The following is a 27,145-nucleotide window of genomic DNA, read 5'->3' on the forward strand; positions in this document are numbered from 1 at the left end:
GTATTTTAATAGATAAATGACAAAAAAAACACATAACAAATATGTAAAATATATAGTATGGTGATACGTGCTATGGTAAAAGGAGAAGATAAAACAGGATAGAGAAAACTGGAAATACAGAGGCCTGTGACAGGAGGGGGATAGTTGCAAAGCTACAATTTTAAATAGGACGTTAAGGTAGGCTTTATTGAAAAGGTGGTATCTGAGCACATACATCAAGGAGGTGAAAAATTTAGTTGTGTGGATGTCTAGGAAAAAGCATTCCAAGCAGAGGAAGCAGCCAGTGCAAAGGCCCTAAGGCAGAAGTGGGCTTAGTGTATTTAAGAAACAAGGCAGCCAGTATGGCTGGGACAGAATGAGAGGAAAGAGAACACAAAGGGCAGAAGTCAGGGAGGTAACAGGAAACCAGATCATGTAGAGTTTTGTAGGCCAAAGTCAGGATGTTAGCTTTTATCGTGAATCAAGTGAGAAGTCATAAAAGGTCTTAAAGCAAATAAATAATTTATATTCCTAATAAACTTTTTATTTGGGAGGAATACTGAATGTATGGGAAAGCTGCAAAGATAACACAGCCCCCATATACACCTCACCCAGTTTCTTCTAACATTAACTTCTTATATTACTGCAGTGCATTTACCAAAACAAAGGAACAAACATTGGTGCATCACTACTAACTAAACTCCAGGCTACTTATTTGGATTTTACCATTTTTTTCCTGTAATATCTTTTATCTGTTCCAGGATGCAATATAGGATAATCTGTCACATTTAGAATCTTACCTCTTAATACAATTTCTTACTTGCATTTAAAAAGTTTCATTCTGGCTATTGTGTGAAAATAGATTGTACAGAAGCAAGGATTGAAGAAAGTTAAGGAGACCAGCTGGAACCCTATTACTGTTAATCCAAGCAAGAAATCATAAGAGTTAAAACAGACATCCCAGAAACAGAGGATCAATGTACTAACAGCAGAAATAGTAGCAAACGGTTAAATTCTATATATATTTTATGGAGAGAGTCAACAATGGATTTGCTGATGGATTTGGTGGAATATAAGAGAAAGTAGAGTCAAGAATGACTCCGAACACTTAGCTTTGAGCAACTGGCTGAATAGAGCAGCCAGCATCTGAGATGAAAAAGAATGGGACAGGTTTGGGGGAAAAGGAGTTCAGTTTGTGCCATGTGGGTTTGCAATTACTTTAAATAAACAAATGGAGATGCAGAGGTAGGCAAATGTATACGTGAGTCTGGAGTTCAGGGAGGGAACTAAGAGGCCATTTTCCTTTTAAGAATAATGTGCTATCCTGTATTAATACTTTGTATAAAATGATTCATGGGGCACCTGGGTGGCTCAGAGGCTGAGCATCTGCCTTTGGCTCAGATCATGACCTCGGGGTCCTGGGATCCAGTCCTACATTGGCTCCTTGCATGGAGCCTACTTCTCTCTCTGCCTATGTCTCTGCCTCTTTCTGTGTCTCTCATGAATAAATAAATAAATAAAATCTTTTAAAAATATATTTTAAAAAGTCATTAAGACTTGATGATATCCTCAAAAGGAAGTGTAGAAAGAGGAAAAGAAGCAAAGATTGAGCCCTGGAACACTTCAACAATGAGAGATCAGAAAGAATAGAAGGAAGACGGTTACAGAAGGAAAACCAAGAGAGTGCAATGTCCTAGAAATCAGTGAAGAAAATACAACATGGACAAGGAAGTGATAACTGTGTCAAAGGTTACTAATGGCTCAAATACCGCAAAGACTGGGAATAATCAACACCTGGAGACAGCTGGTGACACAAAGTAAAGGATGGGGGGGGAGGGGGGAGCAAAAGCCATTCTGGAATGATCTCAAGAGAAAATAGAAAAAGAGGAACTGGGGTTTGGAACATAAAGTCCTTAGAGGATTTTTGTTCAGAAGAGCAATCAATGAACGAGCTCAGAAGTGGAGGAAGGGGGATCCCTGGGTGGCGCAGCGGTTTGGCGCCTGCCTTTGGCCCAGGGCGCGATCCTGGAGCCCCGGGATCGAGTCCCACGTCGGGCTCCCGGTGCATGGAGCCTGCTTCTCCCTCTGCCTGTGTCTCTGCCTCTCTCTCTCTCACTGTGTGCCTATCATAAATAAATAAATTAATTAATTTAAAAAAAAAAAAAAAGTGGAGAAAGGGGGCAGCCCGCGTGGCTCAGCGGTTTAGCGCCGCCTTCGGCCCAGGGAGTGATCCTGGAGTCCCGGGATCGAGTCCCGCGTCGGGCTCCCTGCATGGAGCCTGCTTCTCCCTCTGCCTGTGTCTCTGCGTCTCTCTGTCTCTCATGAATAAATAAATTCTTAAAAAAAAAAAAAGTGGAGAAAGGTTAGGAGAAGCATTTCTCGGGAGCCTGGGAGGCTTAAGTCCCAGGGTCCTAGGATCACACCCCACAGCGGGCTTTGCGGGGTGCCTCCCTCTCCCCCTGCTTGTGCTCTCCCTGCCAAATGAACAAGTAAGATCTTTAAAAAGAGAGAGAGAAGTACTCCTTAAAGAGAAATACCATGCAGGTCAAACACGGGTCTTAATCTAAACGCCACGGAGAAAGAATATAAAAAAAGAGGGCGGCGAAGGGCAAACACCAGAACACGAAGACCTAACTTCAACTACGGAGGCTAGTTGAGGAGCACAGAAAACAAGCGGTTAAGTAAAACCACTGCCTTTTAATGTATGTGACCACTAGTGAATTAAAAAAAAAAAAAAAGAAAAAAAGAAAAAGAACGAACCCATCAACACTAGCTGCAAAGTAAAAAAAAAAAAGGGGGGGGGGGGTGGAGGCGGGAGGCCGACTGGTGGTTAAAAAAAAAAAAAAAAAAAAGGATGCCACTTTGATCCAAAAGCCTTCCAGGGAGGCCCAAGAAATGTGCGAACTAGACGCGTCAGAGCACCTGCTGCTCCATTCGGTCTCTGCAAAGACAGAGCGGCTGGAATATGAAGCCTCATCCAGTGGGATCATCAAAACTAAAAGAAGCTAAATACTAATACTAATACTAACTGATTAAAAGAGGAAGCTGAGGGGCAGCCGGGGTGGCTCAGCAGTAGAGCGCCTGCCTGCGGCCCAGGGCGTGACCCGGGTCCCGGGATCGAGTCCCGCGTCGGGCTCCCTGCGTAGAGCCTGCTTCTCCCTCTGCCCCTCTCTGTGTCTGTCATGAATAAATAAATTAAATATAAAAAAAAAAAAAAAAACAAAGAAAGAAAGAAAGAAAAGAAGAGGAAGCTGGCCTGCGGTTCCTGTCGCTGGTGGACCCCTCCTCCGGATACCTACGGGCCTACTGAGGTCAGCGAGGGCAGCTCCACTGGTCGCCACGGCCCTGCCTTACCCCAAGGCCTCGCACACTCCGGGCCCCAGAGCAAACCCAGGGGCAGCTTAAGGAGCGAGGGCGCCGAGGGCAAGGAGGCCGGCGTCAGGGTGTCACAGCCCCGGGGTCCAGCGCCTACCCAGCGTCACGACCACCACAGCGCCCCTCAGAGGCGCTCCGCAGCCTGAGGAATCCGCCGGGCGCGAAGGGAGACGCTGAGGTGCCCAGCGTGCGCCCAGGTCGGGGGAACCAGGCCTCCCCGGGAGCTCCCCCGAGCTGGCAAACCTCGCGCACTGAGGAGTTCTAGAACCCCGAAGTTAAAAAAAAAAAGAGGAGGGGGGGAAGCAAGACCCCAAAAACAGGCCAGGACGGCAGATTCCTATCCCTGAAACACGCATCTCCCACTTCCGGACCTTACCTCGCCGCTCCCCCACTTCCGGCCTCCTCCGAAAGGCCCGCGCCTGCAGACGGCCCGCGGCGGCCAATGGGAGCGCCGCCCACGTCCGCGCGGCGCGTGACGTCCGTTAAGTCCCGCCCCTTCCGGCAGTGAGGAGCCTATCGCGGCGTCCGAGTGGCGCGGCTGTGGAGGACGTGCCGCGACAGGCCCAACCGGACAAGGGGCGGAGAGGAGGGGGCTGAGGGCCGGCGCGGGGCGGGGGCGCACGCCTCTTCCGCCCCGGGCCCGGAAGGGTGATGTGGCTGGGGCTCCGCCGGCCTCACTATGGTAAGACCGGGGGCTGGGGGGTCGCCGCCGAGCCTCGCGAAGGGGCCGCGGGCGCGAGCCAGGGCTGGAGGGAGGGCGGGGAGCCCCGTCCCTGGCCTGACCCCGCCGGGCTCGGAGGCGCTCAGGCCCGGGAGCCGTGTGGTGCCCCCGCGCCCGAGAGGCCCCGCGGTGGCAGGTGCCGGCGCCTCCCGCACGGCCCCCCTTTCTCATTTGTTTCGAGGAAACGCGCCGGTTGCCTTAACGCTGTGGTTTGCGTAAGACTCGGTGTGGGCCCTGACCCTGGGGAGGCGTGGAGGCCTCGAGATCGCGCTCGTCCAGGGCCTGGCGCAGGGGCTGCGTTGTGGCCCAGGAAACCCCGAGCTGCACACCCCTCCGCCCCAGTTTTGTCTGTCGAGTCGGGGACCACTCAGGCCCCCGGTCGGCGATCTTTGCTTGCAGAAGGGGTTTTCCTTCTAGGAACGTGCTGGTGGGGTCTGGCCTTCCCCGCCCAGGCTTAGGGGTGGGTGTATGATGTTGTGTCACTGCAGATTCCATGGGTAGCTGGGGCCTCTTAGGAAAATTTAAAACGAGTCGTGAAAAGTCTTCAAAAGAAATGCATACATCTCCTCCAGGCAGGGGGGAAGAAAGAAAGAAAAAGAAAAAAAAAAAAAAAAAAAGGCAAATGGTGCCCGGCCTCGAGGACAGAGGACAGATGCCGTGTCAGGAGTAGTGGAACCTCCCACGTTGTGTCTGAAGGCCCGGGGACACGCGAGCGGCCTCTACACCGGGTGAATCCACCACATCCACAGGCCGAATGTTGCACTGATGAGCATGTTTCTGGGGGAAGGATGCGGATCTTTTTTTTTAAAGATTTATTTATTTATTTATGAATGAATGATAGACATAAAGAGAGGCAGAGACACAGGCAGAAAGGAGAAGCAGGCTCCATGCAGGGAGCCCAACGTGAGACTCGATCCCGGGACTCCAGGATCGCTCCCTGGGCCAAAGACAGACGCTCAACCGCTGAGCCACCCAAGGATCCCCAAGGATGGGGATCTTTGATCACAGTATCGAAAGCAACCATGACCAACCCCGCCAGGAAAAAGCTCTTGTGAGGTGGGAGTTACCCAGCTTCTGTTTGTAGAAGTTCCCGCAGAACTCCATACCAACACTAAACACTTAGACATTTAATCGAAAACTCATCGTATCTTGCTTTCCCCCATCTGCTTTGGTTCTAGATGGGGCATAGAAAACTGCCTTTGCTGGAGAACTTTACCACTTAACAGAGGAAATGGGAGTCTGCTGGCAGGTTATGCCTTCCTTAGCCCAGAATATGCTCCAGCTCCTTTGCCTCCCTACCACACAATCGGATCAGTACACTTCCGCTCGGTAGTGTCATTAGCGGACTGTTATTTAACTTAGAGAATTGTGGTTCCTCTTTCAATTAAAAAAGAAGAAAGACTTATTCTTTTTTTTTTTTTTTTTTTAAGGGTAACCTCTTCCCAGAAATCCTTCCCTGCCCTTCTATTTTCTTCTGAGTCTCTTTTCATGTATACAACGATTCCAGGGTCCCTCCAAGCATAGCTCTTAACCACAAAAAAAACAGCAATACATTGTTGCGTATATTTCTTCCCTCTCTTGCTGGAGTTTTCTAAAGTACAGACCAGGTCTTTTAATGGCAACTAGAGAGACTTTACACATCTAAGGAAACAGAGTCATGTAAAAGATGCTCAGTGCCTTTAAGGACTTCATAGTCCACTGGGGGAGATTATTAAATCAGTAAATTCCATGTGTTGTCTGCTACAATAAAGAAAAACAACATGTGTAGTGGAAAGAGCTTTAAGAAATTAGGTGCAGGGATGCCTGGGTGGCTCAGTGGTTTAGCACCTGTCTTCAGCCCAAGGCGTGATCCTGGAGATTCAGGATCAAGTCCCACATCAGGGTCCCTGCTTGGAGCCTGCTTCTCCCTCTGCCTCTGCCTCTGTGTGTCTCATGAATAAATAAATAAAATCTTAAAAAAAAAAAAAATTCGGAGCACAACCAGTTCAGTCCAAATTTCTGGGCACTGATAGTTTTTAAAAGCTTCAAGTGATTCTTAAAGAACAGCCAGGCTTCATACCATTTGACTCCATATATTAAGAAGTTTGTCCCACTTATCAGTCTTGGTCGTTCCCGACTGCATGGTCGGAACACTTTTCTTCATAATAAGACTTGCACTTTGTCCTTTGGAATACTTGTGTCTTATCAAATTATCAAGAACATGTCAAGTATTTATTGCTTTTTGTAAATCCACTGCTTATCCTAGTTCTATATATGCTTTCTCCTATCAACTCTTTGATCCCCTTGTTGCTTTATATTTAGATCTCTGGTATCTATAAAATCGTTCTGAAACTAAGCCACAGAAACATAGCAAATGCATTATACGTACCATGACAATGAGATGAAAGTAAGTACAAATGACCACCTACGTTGCCAGTGGAGAACAGAACTGAGTTGCTTCTACTCTGGGCTACAGCTTTCCTCATAGCCTTGAAAGTTCTTAATTTTAAGTGGAAAGTGTAAGTAGAAAAGGTCTCTACATTTTTTAGACAAGACCAATAAGATCAAATGACTATTTCATCCAGCTCCTCCTTTTATAAGTAGAGGTGCAGATTTATTCAAGGCAAATTTATATACTGGATTATTTCCTAAATAATGCAAATGTTTAATGGCCACTGATACTGAGACAGGTTTTCAACATCAAAACATTAGGCAATCCTAGTTTTTTGGTTTCAAATTAAACCAAGATAATTTGCATATCAGGTATAATTTCAGTGCTCCCTTATAGTAAGCAACAAAGGTTGAACTTAGATGCTAATAACACCAAAAGAAAACGTCAATAATTCTGTGTGAATGGAAATAGTAAGTGACTTATCTTGGGCAAGTGGGGGTGGGGGGGTGTTTGCTGTTTGCACATTTATATACAGGTTTCATTTATCCCTGCATTTCCATGTTTCCCATATTAAAAGATAATAGTGATACGTATAAGTTTACAAGTAGAAACTAGTTAGAAAATGCTGGCCTGACCTAGATTTGTAAATGATAAAATGCTGACCCACTTTTGTAGTGCTGGGTAATTTTTATCACAATTAGGTCAGGAATATCATTTCTGGGTCTCCTTCCACCTCCAGAGAAGGATAAATGTGTAAAAGCAGTAAGTCTTAAAACGAGTAAAATTGTTACTATTTGGGGTTTTAAAAGTTATCTTTGGTATTAAATTCTTGTTTTAAAGTGAATTCCAGTTAAACTGGAGGAATTTAATATGTCAATTACTCCCTCATAAGAGGCAATCAACATTCCAAGCTCCCACACGGTGTTATATGCATAAGGAAGACCGTTCATCAATGGGTTAAGCAATTTGTTTTGATAATGCTAAAAATAAATAAGCTATGTGGAGTTCAAGTGATCCAAGACTAATGAAAATACTGTAGCCGTAGTCTTTTCTGTAGATTAAGTACAGTTAGCAACCAGTCACTGAGCACTTAAGACAACTGTTTTAGCATATAAATACATGTATTTCTGCGCCTTTCTCATTACTTCTCTGTGCCTATAATTATACTACTGGCATCTTTTCCCCTATTTTTCCCTCTATTCCTAATGCCTCTGATGGTTTCTTAAACTATTTTTATAAATCTTTAAACAAAACCTTACACTGAATTCTTGCCTTTATATCCAAACTTAATGAATATAGTTTTAACATTCAGATATGACTGAAAACAAGAAATTGTATCCTCATAGATAAAATGATAAATATTGAATCTGAAATAAATATTCCTAACTTTTAAAATTGACTTGAAAATAGTTTTTGAAAAGATGTGTTAACATCACAAGTAATTTTTTTGTTTTAGCACTAAGCTTTGCACCAACCAATCTCCATCTATTCACTGATAAGTTAGTTCATCTGCAGCAGTGGCCAGGTGAAAGTCTGAATTATTTTCATTATTTCAGATGGCCTAACAAATTGTGATTTACTTAAGAATGATTAAACAGAGTGATTTCTCAAGTATATTTCTTTTTTGTTTGGATGGTTTAATTTAGTACAGTGGCGTAATTATTTGAAGCATATCAGAAAGTCTGTGAGTAGGAGATGATAGGTCTTGAGCATGGAAGGATTAGTAAAAGGGTCCTTTGGAGAAAAATAGTTTAGGATCTCCATTACATTGTTTAGAAGAATTAACACTTTTGAGACTAACAGTTAAAAGGCAGGGCAAGTCTGCTATATTCCACAACCCCAGATGTCACCATTCTGATCATATTTGAGGTTGTGCTCCAGAGAGTATCACAGGCAGCCCCAAGTCTAGGGAATGAAAAGGAAGTGTCTGTTAGGTGTGGTAGACAGAATATCCTTCCCCACTAAAAACAAAAAACAAAACCCTGTAAATATGTCTCTTACTTGGCAAAAGAGATTGGATGTATGTGATTAAGAATTTTGGAATGGGGGGCAGCCCGGGTGGCTCAGTGATTTAGCGCCGCCTTCAGCCCAGGGTGTGGTCCTGGGGTCCCAGGATTGAGTCCCATGTCTGGCTCCTTGCATGGAGCCTGCTTCTCCCTCTGCCTGGGTCTCTGCCTCCTTCCCTCTCTCTCTTTCTCTCTCTGTCTCACATGAATAAATAAATAAAATCTTTAAAAATTTTTTTCTTTTTTGGAATGGGGAGAGAAAACAATCACAGGTTCCCTTTAAGAGGGAGGCAGTGGGCTCATAGTCACAAAAGAAGTATCAAGGTCAGTGTGATGAGGAGTCACTAACCAAGGACTGCAGACAGCATCTAGAAACTGGAGATGGCAAGAAAACATTCTTTTCCTAGAGCCTCCAGAAGGAGTGAGTTGAATTATAATTCCTTAGTTGCAATGTGCATTATTTGATGTTTAATATTTAGCTAAATTTGTTTAAACTGGGCAGCATGCCATTGTATAACTCCCTGGCATTTCCCAACTGAAAAGTAGGTAAACTTTAGATTTGAGAATTTCTTGAGGTTCTGGAATTAGATGCCAACCAGCTAGCCTATTCGGTCAGGTCATCCACACCTCTTGAAGATGTATATCTCTTAACAAGTTAGGTGGAGTCAATACGTTCATTGTCCCATATGCAAGTACCTTGAATCTGGCTTCTTGGTAGAACTTTCTGTGAATTCCAGCTAGTGATACAAGAAGATTGAGATGCTGAGAGGGAATTAATTACCTGAGGCTTTTATTTTACCCTCCAGCCTGGGCCCTTCACATATAAACATCAGGGTATTTGTTTCTTCCATCTGCATTTTCCAAAATATCATTGACAAGTAAATATAAATGCAGTGCCATGTGTGACAATTTCTCTTGGATAGTTAACAAAATATTCAGCAGTGTAATCTGTCCTTTTTTTAATAGCATGCATTGTTAATTTAGAATTTTTGTTGTTAATTTGGAATTTAAGTATGCTCTTGAATTTGTTAAAATGTTCATTATTTGCAGTTGTTTCAAGTGCCTGTTCATTTAACATTTTTCAGTGACTTCTCTGAACTATTTTGTTTAATATGCACAAAGAATTGATAAAAACTTAAATAGAGAAGAATATTACAGTACAGTTTGATGGGTGCTATCCATCATATACACACGCACAACGATCCTGACTCTGCTTGTTGTGGCAAGTGGGGACAGGAAGACTTCACAGAAGAGGTGACTCTTATGTTGAAACATGATGGTTAGGCAGAAATAGATGGCCTGTGCAAAAACACAAGAGTAACTTGAAAAAGATTTCATGATCTGAAAAAAACTAAACACAGTAAATAAATTTTACTTCCTTTATCACCTTTTTTAATCATCTTTTCCTCTATTTTATAATAGAATAGGCTTTTTTTCTTAGCTTCTTCCTTTGTAATAACATTTTCCTATTGAAAATCTCCATTATTTTTCTACAAGAACAGGAACATCTGTTTCCTTTAAATCTGAGACAAAAATTTTCTATCAGAGGACAACGGATGCTAAGCATTAAAAGGAATGCTTAGGTAGGGTAAGCAGTAGTAGGCTAATGTCTTAAGTTTGAAACATTCTTGTTTGGTCAGAATAGGAGTACATCTAAAAGACTTTACCACCTAAGAATATTTGTTTAAATTTTCAAGTCTATAAACCCCAGAAACAAAGTTGTATGTATCATATATTACACACTTGTAAATGGTTTTCATCTATAAGTGGTTTCACACACGAATGTATATATACACACACCCCACTTCTGTAATAATAGGCATGTCTTTAAGTGCCTCTTAAAATTTTTTATTATATGAAAATTCAACATACAGAGGTAAGAGTATAGTGAAGCCTCATTCCTCGGCATTTCATCAACCCCACACCTCACACCATATACACCATATACAATGGATTATTTAGAAACCAATCCCAGACATCATATCATTTAAGCTTTTTTTTCCCCCCACTGGACATTCAGGGAAGGAAAAAGTACATATTGCAAAATTGTGAAATATAGATACTCCATTAAGAACATGATAAACCTACTTTACAAATTGATTTTCCAATCACTCTACCACATCAGTTCTTTGCTTAATACAATGTCTGCTCATTATTCCTTAAACATGCAAATTCCTTAAACATTCATATTTTCCATTCTTTTGTTTCTTCTGGAGCCTGCTCTCTATTTTGCCAATCTAATTGTGCCCTTTCTTGACTTAGTCCTTGCTTCTTGAAGCTTTTCCTGACTTCTTTTTTTTATGAAAACAGCTTTTTTTTTTTTTTTTTTTTTTTTTGCCAGTATGGTTCAGCCACCACTTAGCATATGCTACAGGGAATTGCTATTTACTCTTTAAAATATATGTCCTGTTCTAACTTGATCATAATTGCTGTGTGCCTCAGTTGTCTCATATATAAAATAAAGGTATTAGTAACACCTTTCTCAAATATATGAGGATAGATTAAATAATCCAAAACAAACCTTTGGTGAATATCAGTTATTGTTGTTAGCTATAGACTTCTGAAAGGAAGGAATCCTGCTATGTACTTTTTTTAATCCTGTGTCTAGCCTCATGCTCTAGACAGTAGATACTAAATACATTGTTAGTTATGTTGGCTGGAAAGAAATCTGTGCCTTATATTTCAGGAGGTTGTTATCAAATACTCTATCAATATATACATGTTGAAAATGAGATCTTTGAAAGATAAACATTGTGAAATACTGTGTTTTCTATATAGAATTTCTCTTTAAGTTCATTTATTGATTTACTTCAGTTATAAAATTTGTATAACTTGCTTTCACAAACATAAAATTAAAATTCAATTCAATAAGAAACCAAGACATACTAAACTTTATCCTTTATATATCCAAGAAGAAATGATTTGCATACAAAACTATTAAAATAGTAATTACAAATAATTATCTTTTTCAGACTCTTAAGATACCACTTAGAAATTTTGAGAAATCCAGAAAATTTGAGAATTGGATTAAAAACCCTCCAGAGATAATCATTGCATTCTCCCCTCTCGTTTGCATAAAGGTTTACCCACCTGAAGATATGCTGATTGTGATATTTTGTGTGCAGTTTTCCCCACTGCTTAGCATTGTACATAAATATTTTTTGTCCTTAAGAATAGTGATAAATAACATGTATAATTTCTTAATGTTTTGAATAGTTTATAAAGATTTATCATAAAAATAAATAACAGCTTAAAAACTATTGACAGTTTGGTACAAGGTTAGTTCTTGTTTAAGGAATCTCCTAAGAATAACCATTCTTGATTCTGATTTATTTTTCCATATGAACTTCAAAATCGGTTGTGTATTTTGAAAATAACTGGTTAGTATTGAGTTCACTTTAAATTTATATGCTAGTTTTATGATGTTGCTTTCCAATGCTGGTATTCCACTCCATTCTACTTTTATGTTTTTTAGTACATTTAAAGATTTTGTCAGTTTTGTTCTTTAATGCCAGTGCTGCATTTCTTATTAAGCTTATTCCTAGGTATTTCAGCTTTTATTCTAGTTGCTATTACAAATAGACTTTTTTTTCCATTAGGTCTTTCAGCTGGTTGATAATGTAATTCTGAAGACTCTTGATTTAAATATTTAATTAGGTACCCAGCCACCTTACTCAGTTCCCTTATTGTCTATAACTATTATTCACTAGATTTTTTGGGCTTTTCAGGCGACATTTAATATTTGTAAGTAACAATTTGGCCTTTCTCAAAAATTTTTCATAGCTCTTATTCTTTGTCTAACCTCTGACAGTCACTATAGGAGGTCCTTCTGAGTTTACTAATAAGCATTTTGCTAGTTACTGTGTGAGATTGATTTACCTACCTTACGTAATAGAAACATTGTTCAAATTGTTTTATTTATTCAACCATTATTTATTGGTCTACTCTCTGATAGGTGAAAAGTCAGAAGCTGGGGTTCAGAGCCTGATAAGATATTATCCACTTTCAGGGATGAGTATTATAAAATGTGTAACAGTTTGTGTGGGAACTGGAGAAACGAGAGTTCAATGTGAGAAAAGGAGGTGGGGGGCCGATGGGTCCAAGGAGACTTTCTGGAAAAGATGATGCTTGAGCTGAATTCTGAATAGACTGAGTCCACCTCCATTTTACTTTGGGGAAATGATTTCCTGTGATTCCCGTGTTAAATTTTTTGAATAATTTCTAAAGAATCAGCACTGAAAGAGCAAGTGGTTTTCTTTCACCAAAATCTAATAGTTTAGGATTAGTCAATGCATGGAACATGATTGCTTAGATTGAAAGCATTCTTCTCCTAAAAAAAAATTTCAGAACTGAGAGAAACTTCAGGCAACAGTTAGTCCATATCCCCACTGCCCACCCAGTTTTATGGATGTGAGAGAGAGACTTAGGTTAATGATTCAGCTGAGGTCTTAAGGCCATGTATCTGCAGAGCTTGAAAAAACTATGTCCTGCCTAGTAGTCTAGGCTCCTAGAACATCTATATTAATCACAAATTGATTACGTTTTGGTGAGCTTTTTTTGGATTCATGTCATCTTTAGTAGTGTTTTCAAGTTCTTGAATTTAGAATTTTTGTTGCATCTTCTGCATTCCTTAGTCGAAAGAATGGAGAGGAAAGTACACTCTCGGAATACCTTATGATTTGGGATTTTAAGTGTTCTCAGACATGTTATTCTGTTTGCCTATAAGAGGAACAAAAGTATGATTTTTAATAGAAATTGTCTGGCATTTTTTTTACCTTTGCTGTTTTTCTTGCGATATTAATTTTTCTTTTTCTCTTTTTAGTCTGCCATTTTCAATTTTCAGAGTCTGTTGACTGTAATCTTGCTGCTTATATGTACCTGTGCTTATATCCGATCCTTGGCACCCAGCCTCCTGGACAGAAATAAAACTGGGTATGTTACTAATGATACCTAATCCCCCAAATTAGTTCCTATAGACATTGAGGATAAATTAGCATAGAAGTCATTAAATAATTTAATTCCTGTATATCACTTAGTTTTGTAATAACTTTTTACACTTTCTCCCCTAGTTTTTAAAAACTAAAAACTTTTGTTCACAGTATCTTAATAAATTTTTTTGTTGTTGTTTTGTTTTGTTTTTAAATTTTATTTATTTATTCATCAGAGATAGAGAGAGGCAGAGACACAGGCAGAGGGAGAAGCAGGCTCTATTCAGGGAGCCCCATGTGGGACTCGATCCGGGACCCCAGGATCACACCCTTGAGCCAAAGGCAGATGCTCAACTGCTGAGGCACCCAGGCTTTCCAATAAATTTTTATTTATTAAAATATCAGAAGTGACCTGAAATGTGTTAGACTGAGAGGGATAGGGAGAAGTATATTTAAAGACATGGCAGGTTTTTTTATGGGATTAGAAATAACAGTTTAGTACCATCAAAGACCATATTGGGCCTTATTTTTTAGTGAAATAATTAGTAAAGTTGGTTATCTTGTTTTTTGAAGCATAAAAGAGTTTGCAAGCACTGTGTCCATTCGACTATAATGTGGCCATTCTCTGTCCAGTCCAAGACTGCTCTAATCATATGGGCTCCCTGTTACTATTAGAAAGCAAACATATGGAGAAATTTAGCTTACTTAAAGCCATAATAAAAATTAAGTCTTGGGCTTGCCACATCCCTTTTATTTTATGTTCACATCCTGAAAAAATTTGAGCTCAATATGATACCACACAGAATTAAAATTTTTAAAGTGCCATCTTCATAAAACAGAAATACATATTGATTTCAACCACAAGGAAAGGTATATTAAAAAAAAAAAAAACAGACCATGTGGTGGAAGCTATGTAAACTTTCTTTGCCTTGCATATTTATTAATTTCTATGGAAAAGTGTCTTAATCCTTTCTTGATAAAAGCCTATACCTCCTCAATCGTTTTAAGAAATAAAAGAATGAAAAAATACTTCACATAGGAATAATTATCTCCAAAACCTGTATCAGGCCAAATTAGGATCCTACAAGGTCAATTTCTATTCCACTAATGAAAATATACAAGAGGCAAGGTGATAACCATGAGAGTAATAATTTCTGCTTCACTTTCCTTCATCTCCATTCTATCTTTGAGGACATAATTAGCATTTATTCAAACATTCTGTTATCTGAATCACTTGGCTTTTGTTACCATTTTCCCTTTTTATTTCCTAGGGTTATTAAACATGTATAAAGGAGTAAATAGAACCTCTAACCAATTTTGAATATTACAAACTGATAATCCTGTTCTAGTAAATTGATCATCTGTTGCTATTGGCCTGAGGGATTTTATTTAACCTACTGATGGTATTTGTCCATCAGTTTTTATGACAATGCCCCTCTTCCTTTGTAGATGATGACTTTTCATCACAAGTTTTTCTCTGAAGTCCTCCTGCACTTAGTCTTCCACTCAGTTGCTTTGTCCTCCTTTGAAATTATATAGTACTTTGTCCCTTTGTTGAAGTTACATAATCTTATTTGTTGCTTAGAAAGCAACAAATAAAGCCTTTCTCCCCAACTAAGTGGTTTTATGTCTTCCTTTCCTTCTGCAACCCCTGACTATTGACTTAGAGCATATGGTAGAAACCAGTAGGCATTCTCATTGATCTGTTGTTTGGTATTATAATATAATGCATAACATCCACCTAAATAAGATGTTTAATGGTTTATTTCATTAAGCAAAAATCACATAGTAGCAAAATAGAATATTTCTGCTTTTCTGATGCTGTTAGGAAGAAAGTAGACTGCATGTGGAAAAGTCTGCTCCTCATTCTTTGGGGAGCAAGAATACATCCATTACATGCTACATTAAAAAAGGAGTTCTCAGGGCTACCAGCCTTACAGTAGAGGTTGAGTAGTAGTATATTTCTCCTACATATAAAAGCAAAGAAATAGCATACCTATTTTTATATTTAAAGCATATGCTGAGGAGCACCTTGATGGCTCAGTCGGTTGAGCATCTGCCTTTGCTCAGGGTCCTAGGATCAAACCCCACATCTAACTCCTTGCTCAGAGGGCAGCCTGCTTCTCCCTCTCTTCCCCACTTGTGCTCTCTCTCGCTATCTCTGTCATTATCGGTCTCTCTCAATTAAATAAAATCTAAAAAAACAAAAACATATATTAATACAGTCAACTGTTTAAAGGCTTTTCTTAAAACTTTGTTTCTATAGAAATGTTAGGCCCCATTTTATTTTGACTTGTGTATAAGAAATATTTTCTCTGGGAGAAATTCTCAACAGGCCATTGTCCTTCTCTGTTACATGTATGTTTTTACGAGATTCAAAATAAACTTGTTATACTGAGTATGAGATATCTAGACTAGATAAAACAGATTCTTGTTGATTTCATTCTTGAAAATAACATTTTTTTTGCTGCTTCAAATAATATAAAACTAAAAAGCAGCAATAAACAATTGCCACTTTGCCTCATTTCCTATTATTATAGACCTGATAGTCTATAATAAGAAATAGCTAATCAAATAAGTTGATGAGCTTTATCAGGTAGATATATTTATTGGCTTATAAACCATGGAAACCCAAGCAGCATAAGTTCCTGTGTTTTGATAAATAGCATTTGGCATATTATAGAAATATGTCTAGGTAGGGAAATATATGGGAAAGGCCAAAGTGGTATTGATAAATCTGTAAGTTGCCTGAGTTAGGAAATCTTTTTCATTTATGTAGTTTTTAATGTATGTTAAAACAATTTCCCAGTGATGCTTTGAGTTATTTCAAACCTGAAATGACCCTAATTGTGATAATATGGTTTTAGATTATGTTCTGTGAGACTCCAGGCTTCCTGTACAGGAGCTTTGGATGTCCTGCCTCTGAATCCTTTATCCAGAGTAGCTTTAAATCAATAATGAATGTTATAATCAATAGGTTTTTAGAATCAAGGATCCGTGGCATTGCAGATGACTAACTGCCTTCCACTTTTTGATGACATGTAAGCCAGTTTTAAGTGATACCTGAAATTACTATCATATGTGCCATTAACCTATTTATTACTGAACATGGCATATGTTAGTTACTCTTCTGAAGACTTTCTGTGTAATAACTCATTGAATCCTTATAACAAGCCTATGAGGGTGAGTCCTATTGAAGAGAAAATAACTTGCTCATAGTTATGCAACCAGTTAAGTAGGATTAAATTTAGGCACAATCTGGTCCTTATATTATCCTTCTTATTTTCAAGAGTATATTTGAATTTTGTCCTTTTATTCCTATAGTAAAATTGTTGCACTTGTCAGAATGGCCATCCTTCAAAATAAACTTGTATTTTTCCCATTTCATGTCATCTGAACTAAGAAACTTTTTGCTTTGAGGTCAGAAAGTTATACTTCAGAGGAGTAATGTATATGGAACTTGAACCAGTAATTTCTTTCAGTGCTAACCACTCAGATATAATTATTCATCAGCTAGCCATCTCTTACGTAAAAAAAAAAAAAAAAGAATATAAATTTCTCTGGAATTTAAGTATTTCAATTTTGTTACACCAATTCTAACTTACTATAATAAGTTCTGCTGATTTATCTTGATTTGTAGCCATGTATAACACCATTTATAATTCTCTTGTCAGAGCAACAAAATGGCCGTCTACAATCTTTTTATATCTTTTAGCTATCTATATTCATTGAATGACTCCATTGGTTTTCTTTTAAAGCTGGTATTTTTTTTAAAAAACTGGTACTTTTTATATATCTTAAGTGAAATATGTGTACAATTTGTATTTAATTCATAGTATATTCATTCATAGAATTGAAATGAACATCACTCTATTTCTTATTTCCAGAATGTATGTGTTTTAAATGCCATATTTAGTTAACTCATGCACAGTGTCCCTCAACTAGGATTTTGTACTTATATTGAAAACATGGGCACATATTTTTATATCGTCCTTTATTGCATGACAATTATGTAAATCCTGTCATTGGAGTTCATGGTTATAAATCGTTTAAATACAGAACTGCATTCTGTGAAAAGTAATTTCTTTAGTGTGAGAGTTGTATATCTTGTGTCAAAATCACCCCAAACCAACTGTGTTCATTTATCATTTTCTCAAAAATAATGTTTATGTAAATTGGCATATGCATTTTTTACTTTTGAAAATAAAGTACTTGAAGTTCACTGTGTCCTACTTTCCTACATAAATGGTAGCTCAATATCAAATAAATTTCAGTTTTGAAATATCAAGTATCAGAAAGAAAATGCCAGTTTGTAATGAATGCTCTATAGGATACTGAGAGAATGATAACACTGTTCCCAGTAATCAGTAGCTACTTTTTCCTTTTTTATCCTATGCAGATTGTTGGGTATATTTTGGAAGTGCGCCAGAATTGGTAAGTTTTTGCTTATAATCTCCCCATCTTCAGCTATAAATTGTTGGCAATTTACTTAAGCCATATTCATACAAATCAAATGTCAGTGTTAAACTGCAGGCCTTTTTGCACATTTTTGCTAAAGTTTATGGAATTCCCCCAAACTCTTTTCCTTGTGCTATTTAAAACTAGACATGATGGATACCTCATAATACTTAAGTAGCAGGAAGATGGAGAATACAAGAAAAATCTAATTCAGATATCCAATACTATGCATTCCAGGTGTTGAGATTTCAGACAGATGTGTATAGTTTTTATACACACATGCTGATAGTATAGAGTATGCTGCTCTGTATACTGTGTACTATTTTGATAACTAAGGATAAATTTCCTATCTGATGAAAGACTTCTAAGCAACGATTTAAACGTATTCATTTTATTGCCCTATGCTAAGTCCAAGAATGTTGTCTTTTAGAAAGCATTAAATGTTTGACCTGTCAAACACATGTGGTCATAGCTGAGTTTTGTTCTAATTGATCAAAGTTAAATGTGATTATTTTCTAAGTGTCATCATGTGTTTGTTTAAATAATAATTATTCTTATTCCCATCCCTATATGTATATAACATTTAGCACAGTGCCAAGCTCATAGTACACTCTCAAGTGCTTGGCAGGTGAATGAATTAAAATGTACTTTACTGATGTAATTCACCAGTAATCTCTAATAATAGATCAGACCCTTTTTAACATAGCTAGTTCAAAAAAAACATTTTAGAGCATTTGTGCTTATTCCACTTGGACAGAACAAAAGATTATTACCTCTCTTTGGAATTACTTCTATGAATTCCTCAAAAAAAAAGTTTAATTTTAGTACTCTTCCAATATTTAATACATATGTAACTATTTTTTCTTTTATAAAGTAAAGAGACTTTGATTAAAAAGAAAAATTTTACTGCATTTGACAGTCTACTTAGCTAGTCTAACAATAGCCTTAATTACCCCAAAGAATCACTTTAAATAAGAGGGGGAATTTAGGGGCCATGTCCCTTAGGTAACTTCCATTTAGAGAATTATGTTTTACTTTTGGTTTCATTTCTCAGAGATGTGGAAATATTAGAAGATGGTCCATAACAGGAAAAAAATTGATTAAAGATTAAAAACTACAAGCTAAAGTTTTGTGACATTTAGAAATTTTTGTAAATAAATGTATTTTAGAAATAGTTTGTTAGCCATTGAAATAATTAATTATAAGAGAGCAAGTTTTCTTCCCTTGAGCTTTTGGTGACAAACAAGACCCATTAACAGTGGAAGTTTTGAGTGTCATACCAAATCATGTAGAAGTCCTTTTAAAATCTGTTATGATGAGATTATAGGATTCATTGGCCTTTTAGGTGTTTTGCTATAGAAAATGAAAGTGTAGTATGGAGTTTCAGAGAAAAGTATCTCTTTCAAGGCCTTGAGAATTCACTATACTTTTAGCATAACTGTCCTTCCTTAGTGTTTTTGCCATACTTTATTATTTCTTGGGGTGATAGACAAGTGAATCTTTCTTTTATAGAGAAGATCATTGACTTTAGGTAGCTAAGGCACAAGTGTGGCCTAGATAAGTGGTTATCAATCAGGACATTTAACAGTAATTGGAGACATTTTGTTTGTTAGAACGAGACTTGGGGAATATATACTGAGTACAGGTCACAGATGCTGCTAAATAAGCTACAGTGCACACAACAGCCCCTCACATTGAATTAGCCCAAAATGTCAGTAGTGCCAGAGTTGAAAGGGCCCAGCCTAGATTTACAGAGATTTGTGGTACAGACTTAACTGACATCCAGTCATGCTCAACAGCTGCAAAGCCTGAAATAACAATAGAAATCTAAACCACTTTGAAAATAATCAAGAAGGGAGAGATAGAAAGAAGAGCACCCTTGATGGCTAATTCAGATAGCTAGTAGTAAATGTAAATATATGTAAACCAAACTGCTTGTTTCAAAGCCAAGTCACCCAGAAAATGAAATAATGTCAAGGAACAGAGTGCAAAGAATAACTCAGGTAAACTGCAAAGAGAGAACATAATGGAAGAACAAGACAGTTCTAATAAGTGATATTCTCTGTATCAGAGTAATACTTAATATTCATTGCTAAAAATATAAAAATGGAGTTAGGCAGTGGAGTTTTCACCTTAATATTATGAAGTTGCTAATTCATAAATACAAGATACTTGAATTAAGGGATTTTAAATGTGGGATGCCTGAGTGGCTCAGCAGTTGAGCATCTGTCTTTGGCTCAGGACGTGATCCCAGAGTCCCGGGATTGAGTCCCATATGGGGCTCCCTGCATGAAGCCTGCTTCTCCCTCTGCCTATGTCTGTGCCTTTCCCTCTCTGTGCTTCTCATTAATGAATAAATAAATAAATCTTTAAAAAGGGGGAGGGGGGTTAAATGTTAAGATATTTTTAAATCCATTTTATGTAATTGGAGAATTATATACAGCTTTATTCAGTAGCCAACCCAGATGACCTTTTCACAATTGTTCATGAAAAGTATAGCCAAAAATTTAAGGCATCTGGTCTGTAGTTCTCTTAATGATTTCCTGTAGTATCATCTATTTTTATGTCTCATTATAAACTGTGCCTTTCTTTTTGCCTGGTCAGTTATTATTTTCATTTTTTCTCTTAACTGTATGAATACCATAGGTTAAATGGTTCACTTAAAGTATTCCTTCTTGCCAATTATGTGAAAGCATTAGCTTTTCATTTTCACAAAATGGCTCAGAAAACGTTGATGCTGATATGCTGCTTTCTCAGCCACACACTCCTCTCTTATCTTGACACAGAATGTATCCACCAAGAAAGGATGCATCTTTAATAGGAAAAGGCCCAGCCAAATCATCTTATCATGTTACACATCACATTACAGCAACTGTTTCACATTCACTTGAACAGACCTAAGACCAGACAAGAAGTAACATTCTTACTCAAGTTCAACCAAAGATGTTTAGTTCTACCACATGGCAATCTCTTTTAAGAAAATTAAAAACAGGAAAATGAAACCCATATGTAAATTATGGGATTCTAAGTTGGAAGATGAGGAAGAGAAGAACTTCCTCAAAACTTAATTTCCAGCAGATGGAAAATTTAGGGCAATATTAATTTCTTTTAGGTGTTTAATAAGACTACTTTAGACAATTAGAGTATCTAGTCCTAATTAGATTGACTGGGTTGTTTATGAAATCCACCTGAAAATTATGTCTGAATGGTTTGATTTTGTTTGATAACTTAGGTTGTTACCCAAAAGAATTAACATTGATTAAAAATGATGACCCAAGTTACTTTTTAGTTTAAAAAGATTTTTGCCAGTTGAGATAGTGGCATTGTGAGAATGTTTTTGTCTCACTTTTTAGATTTTCCTTTAGATAGAAAGTAGCCCGATGTCTATGGACTGAAAACACTTTAAGAAAAACAGCAAATGCTTCTTTTACTTGTATGTGTGTAGTATCATCTATGAATATTGTCATTGAGCAGACACAGAGGTAAAATTGATAACAGGATGACTGTGAGCTCTTTGAGGAAGCTCTGAAAATAAAAATGCCCTTGAGGATTTTAGTTGATGATGGTGGTCAAGATTGACATTTTCCAGAGATAGTTAACTAAACTTAAACTTCCCAAATGAAATAGTTCCTTGCCAAAGGAACTTAGTTACTGGATGAGAGCTGATTTTAAACATCATAGAAAAATACAAATGAGGGTAGTATTAACAGTCTCTACTACAGGACGCCACATATATGCCTATGCTTATTTCTAGAGGTAGCACATCACTCCCTCTTCTTCCTTTTTCCTCTCTTAAGCACCCCCAGAGTTTTACATGGTACTTTGTGGAATTGTACAGCCCTTAATTAATGAAAAACAGGAAAAGAACAAGATGAGTTTGGGACAACTCACAATCACAGGATCTCTGTCTGTTTGCAAGACAGTTTCACAGGCCAGCTCTGTTCTGCTTCATGCAAAGGAAAGTCTCCAAGTAAAAACACTTTTTAAACACATGTGAAAATTGACTCATAAAATTAGTTGTTCAAAGTTCTACATTTCTAACCCAAGAGTAATCATAAAGTTTTTCTTTAAATTCCAGTTAGCTAACATACAGTGTAATGCTAGTTTCAGACATATAATATAGTGATTCAGCACTTCCATATATCATGTGGCATTTATCACAAGGGCTCCTCCTTAATAACCCCCATCACCTGTTTCACCCATCCCTCCACCCACCTCCCCTCTGGTGACCATCAGCTTGTTCTCTATAGTTAAGAGTCTTTTTCTTAGTTTGTAGTTTATGTCCATTTTTTAAATGAAGTTTTATTGGTCATTCTCTGTTTATGTTCATCCATGAATGCTTGCTTATTTATCCCTGTTTAAGTGTCATGAATTGGTACCACTGAGGGAAAAAATTATGGCTAAAAATTCTATGTTGCATTTCTTTTTATGCATAGAAATTTCCGTTTTTAACAAGAAAAAATAAGCAATTGCGGGGGGGTCCTTAATTCAATTATTTGAGATCATTTATCTTGGATCTGTGTCCTACATTCTGTGTTACATTTTCAGTATCTGGGTTTGTGCAGTGGCGCAGCAATGGTGTGTCAGGGATTTTCTAAACACATGAAAAAGAGGTAGTCTTAGAAATAAATCAGCATAAGTTTGCTCATTCTGTATTGTACTTGCTTTTATGTTGCATCTAGTTCTTATTTGGCCCATCCCCCCAAATGTATGGGCCTCCGTGGTAGGAGCTTTATCTTGAGTCCTATGTCTCCCTCTCCCTTAGTAATAACCTTATCTTATCCATGTTAACTACTCAGTTAATAAACATGAATATCTCCCGTTTTTTCAATAGGTGAACGGAAGAGTCCTTATGTTGCAGTGTGCTGTATAGTGATGGCCTTCAGCATCCTCTTCATGCAGTAGCTTGGAAAAATATCAGAATTTAATTGCCATCGGATTTCAGTATGAAAAAAGGACTTATCTACAGAAAATAATGGAATGAATGGTTAACCCTTTTATCTCTGAACATTGAATGAGATAAATTTCCAGCTGCTCTCCTCTATTTTCGTTATTGGACCAATGTTCTATATAAATAGGATGTAACCGTTTAATACTCAGAGTTTAATATGTCTGTAACAATCAACCTCAGTACTGTAACTACAATATTACATTCTGCAATGTTATTCTTTTATGTCAGATACCAGTTCTTAGTGTGGTATCTCCAAGGCGCATAATAGAAAACAAAATTAGTAAATTACCCAAGTTTCTTTCACTGTGATTTGGGAATGATAAATCCTTGTAGAATGAGACATTTTTCTGAACTAGCTTTTTTACTGGGGAAAAAAAAAGTTCAATTTGTGTTGGTAAGGATTGCATTCATATTTAACAATGCTTGCTTTTCCTCCAGCCACACCAGACCATTAACAGTACCTCTAAGCAAACTATAGTTTGTCACAGGTGTTTCAGCTATTTGAAACAAGCCTATGCAGTTTTAAGGAGGAAGATAAATGAGATGTGACTTAAGAGTAGTACCAGGAGAATGTTTGTATTTAGCATAAAAAGAGTTTAGAATAGCTTACTGGTATAGTAGCCTCTAAAACTCTAGATGAGTATGGAGAAATATTTTAAGCATAAATTTGATCAGCTGTCATTCTCTGAATAAGACTACATTCTTAGAGTGAAAATAGCAAAATAGAGCAATTACAGAATGATAATGCTATTTGTGTTCATTCTTTTTAGTGTCAGGTCTTTTATCTTAATTGCCCCGAACAAAAACTGTATTTTATTTGTTTGTTTTTGAATACAGCACTTTAAATCTAGTTTACTTTTGTATGTGTCAATTTGAACTAGAACTCAGTAGGTGGTGTTAAACAGTTTTCAAATGTACCTTTTCATATTCCTTGGCATAAATGTCTTTGAGTTTTGATAACAAAGACTTTCAACAATTTTCATCAAAGCAAGAGAAACATTTGGAATGTGACTTATAAACTTTGCAATAGAGCAGTTAATTTACTATTTCTTAAGGTTCAACAAAATTGTTAGAATTTCACAGCTTAGAAGAACTTAAAAATTGCCCATCATAGACAGTACTAATCTGATATTGTCCTCAGCTGTTAATACCTTTTCTTTTTTTAAGAAAAGAAAATTATTTAATTATTTTAAAATGAGTCTGCCAGTAGCTCTTTCTGTAGAAACAAAGTCTGGAACTAAAAGCCATATATTTTTAAAGACCACTTTAAACTACTTGAAAAGAATTCTAGGAAACATGTAAGAAAAGCTTGTTATGCATTGCCTGCTTTTCTCAGAAAAGATAAAAACTGCTGTAGGCTATCAGTATATTTGTTTATTTTACATTTTTGGCATATCTCCCTGGCTAATAGATCCTAGAGGATCTTGTATATTTTGCTTTAGACAAAGAATCAGGTTATGATCATTGTGTCTGAACTATCTTTTGGGCTTTGCATTAGGTCAAGAATTTTCAGGGTATCCTAAAAATAGGACTCTTATCAGCATATACGTGCAGAGTAAGTCACCTTTCTGGGTCTGGTTTCTGAGTGGCCATCTGTTGTCCAACTCTGCTTGCTGCCAACTAGACTTTCCAAAAGATTTGTCAACTAGTTTTTTATATGTTAACACAAATCTAATTATTTAATAAAGAGAAGCATATTCTGAGTAATCAGTTGTAGGGCATTTCTTTAATTTTGGCATTTTGGAGAAAGTAGGTAGAATGTGGAGGAAGAAATAATTTCTTTCAAAAATTTGTGGTAACGTATAAAAAATTTTGCTGTGTGTAGATGCTCAACAGAGTGGGAGGCAGCTTATTTCTGCCCCCAGACATTGTGACCTTTTGAAACACCAGCTCTTTGGGAGGTAGAGGAAAGACACAGGATTCTATGAAGAAAAGCAATTAGCATTTTCTTTAATGTATTTCTATCAAAGAGCTACTGCTGAATCCTGTTCTCTAACCCAAAGGGCAGCGTAGGTAGTTTCAGGCCCACAGAATATTCAGATATTCCTGTTGTGGTCTTGGTGGGGTGACAGGATGCAGAAGAGGATTGAGGGTCAATTTGGCATCAGATGGACTGCCTCTGTCACATAGTCTTACCGCAGGGCTGGATGGGATGGATGGTGGGCACTGAAGTCCACAGCTTTTGCAAGGTTTGAATCCTCTGCCTAACCTCTTTCCTGGCTCCATTAGCTTTTTATTTGTCTCTCCTAGAAATTGTTTTATGCTGATACTTAGTTCCTGATTGGCCTCAGCTATGTCCATGGTAGGAGCTAGTCTTCTTTCTAGGCGGTCTTAAAAAATAGTCCATCAAAACACCATTTGGTCTGTTGAATTCCCTCTATGGCTTAAAAAAATTTGGATTCAAGGCCAGTATCTTGTAAATGCCTGTGCTCCTGTGTCAGGCACTTTCCATGTTCAAATTCAAAATAGCCCTTTCACACTAGGGATAATAGTAGTATCTAATTTGTAACAGATTCCTTCATCTTAGTAATATGCAAATCAATCTAGTTTTATCTTAGTACCTAGAAGAGGTCAGAATGCAGTGACTCCTCCAGGTGTACAAAGAAAAAAAACAAATCTCTACCTAGCTTTGTGGGAAAGACCTAACATTCGTAAATAGAATGTATACATTTCACCATTCTTTCAAGCAGCATTATGGAGTACAGACCGTACATTATCACTGAAGACAGAAAAACAAGTACATAATTTCTTCCACCCAGTAGTTGGATGAGGATGTGGCTCCACAGTGCAATGGATGAGAGAGATGAAGTTATTTATACAAGTGCAATATGATAATGTTTATTATTGGAATGTTATTATTGAAATATGCCAGGACTCTAGAAGAAAATGAGGGTGACAACTTAGAGATAAGAATTTCCTTCCAGAGAAGCAGTGCTTACACTGAATTTAAGAGCAGTATGCAGAAGCACCAGTGGTATATTTTTATGAACTATTAGTACCTAGCTTGTTGTGCCCTTGGGGAGGAGTATTAAGACATAAGCCTAAAAAGGTGGACTGAGGTTAGATCCTAGAGGGTCTTGTATTTTTTCTCACTATTATTACCTACCTCAAAATTGGAGTTGAATATATGTTCCCTCCTGCCTAACCAAAAAAAAAAAAAAAAAAAAAAAAAAACCTTGGAAAAAAATCTTTGGTATATGTGCAAACAAGTTTAAATATATCCATGCCAACCTTACTTTGGACCAGGAATACAATAGTATACTCTCCAGAGACCCACCTGCATAGTACATAAAGCCAAGGTAACATTAGGTCAAGTATTTTTAGGAACTTTCAATAACTCATACTTCATCAATGACAAAAGCACCCATGATGCTTTTTTTGTTGTTGTTTTTTAAGATTTTATTTATTTGAGAGAAAGAGCACGAGTAGAGCGGAGGGATACAGAGAGGGAGAAGCAGAGCAGGGAGCCCGACGTGGGACTCAATCCCAGGATCATGACCTGAGCTGAAGGCAGACACTCAACCAACTGAGCCACCCAGGTGACCAGCAGCCATGATTCTTAATGCACACATCTGCACAAAAAGTGGAGGTGGTTGCACTGTCTACATTTCCAGAGCACAAAAAAGATTTCTTATAAGCAAGGACTTGTACTCTCTTCAAAGCCTTTGGGAAGTTACTAGATCATAGGAAGCTAAAAAGAATTGAAGATTCTTAGGGACCACTTTTAACTTTCTTTGATGTCAGGAAATAGCAGATGTTCAAAATATAAGTAACAGTAATATCAGCATTGTGAATAAATAATATAGCCCTGTTAGTCCCAATCAGCAAGTTACTACTTGGCATCCAAAAATAGCTTCATGGTTATGTCAGTTATACACTGCCTTCTGTGGTTTCTTTTACTTTGCCCTACAGTAGTCCCAAAATAATCTGAAATGCAGCTCTGACATCAAAAAATAAAGGAGGTGGAAATATATTCCCTGTGATTTTAAGAGAACAGAATCATCCTACTCTGGTTAGCGAACATGTTTCTGGTGTGTAATAAAAATGAAAACGAACTCCCAAGAGCCTCCCAATTTTGTCTTACTGTCAGATGAGTGAGAACGGTTTTAAGAGGTTAAAATTTTGAAATTGGCAGCTTTTGAGTAAGATGGGAAAAGAGAAATGTTTCTGTTCATTTTACCTGCATTTTAATTCATGGCTGGTCAAGATTCTTTGAGGGGGAGGTTGTTTTGCATCTTAAAGCTAAAGATGACTAAGATTTCATTTCAGAGAACTAAATGACTTGCTTTAGATAAGTCTTTAAACCCCCCCCCATTCATTAGAAATTGAATTCTGAATGAAAATGACGGTATTAAT

At 37.7% G+C, this 27,145-nt stretch overlaps 2 protein-coding genes and 1 non-coding gene across 9 annotated transcripts in view; 2 read left to right on the forward strand and 1 right to left on the reverse strand.

The window, feature by feature from the left end:
* XRCC4 (X-ray repair cross complementing 4) overlaps positions 1-3,854 on the reverse strand; it is a 232,192-nt gene extending 228,338 nt beyond the window's left edge. For 3 of the 7 annotated variants that reach the window (XM_038532412.1, XM_038532413.1, XM_038532411.1), the window contains exon 1: positions 3,731-3,853. The gene's annotated coding sequence lies outside the window, so the exon portion shown is untranslated. The other 4 variants (XM_038532408.1, XM_038532409.1, XM_038532414.1 and 1 more) reach the window with 3 other exon arrangements.
* Positions 3,855-3,876: 22 nt separating this feature from the next.
* Positions 3,877-25,988, forward strand: TMEM167A (transmembrane protein 167A). Its single transcript, XM_038532415.1, has 4 exons — positions 3,877-4,036; positions 13,275-13,384; positions 17,780-17,814; positions 22,673-25,988. The coding sequence occupies exons 1-4, from the start codon at positions 4,034-4,036 to the stop codon at positions 22,741-22,743; spliced, it is 219 nt and encodes a 72-aa protein (XP_038388343.1). The 5' UTR covers positions 3,877-4,033; the 3' UTR covers positions 22,744-25,988.
* Positions 15,221-15,355, forward strand: LOC119871367. The gene has a single exon (XR_005357472.1). It is a non-coding gene; the product is annotated as a small nucleolar RNA U109 (small nucleolar RNA).
* Positions 25,989-27,145: the final 1,157 nt, after the last annotated feature.

This window comes from Canis lupus, chromosome 3, assembly GCF_011100685.1.
Source record: "Canis lupus familiaris isolate Mischka breed German Shepherd chromosome 3, alternate assembly UU_Cfam_GSD_1.0, whole genome shotgun sequence".
NCBI lineage: Eukaryota > Metazoa > Chordata > Mammalia > Carnivora > Canidae > Canis > Canis lupus.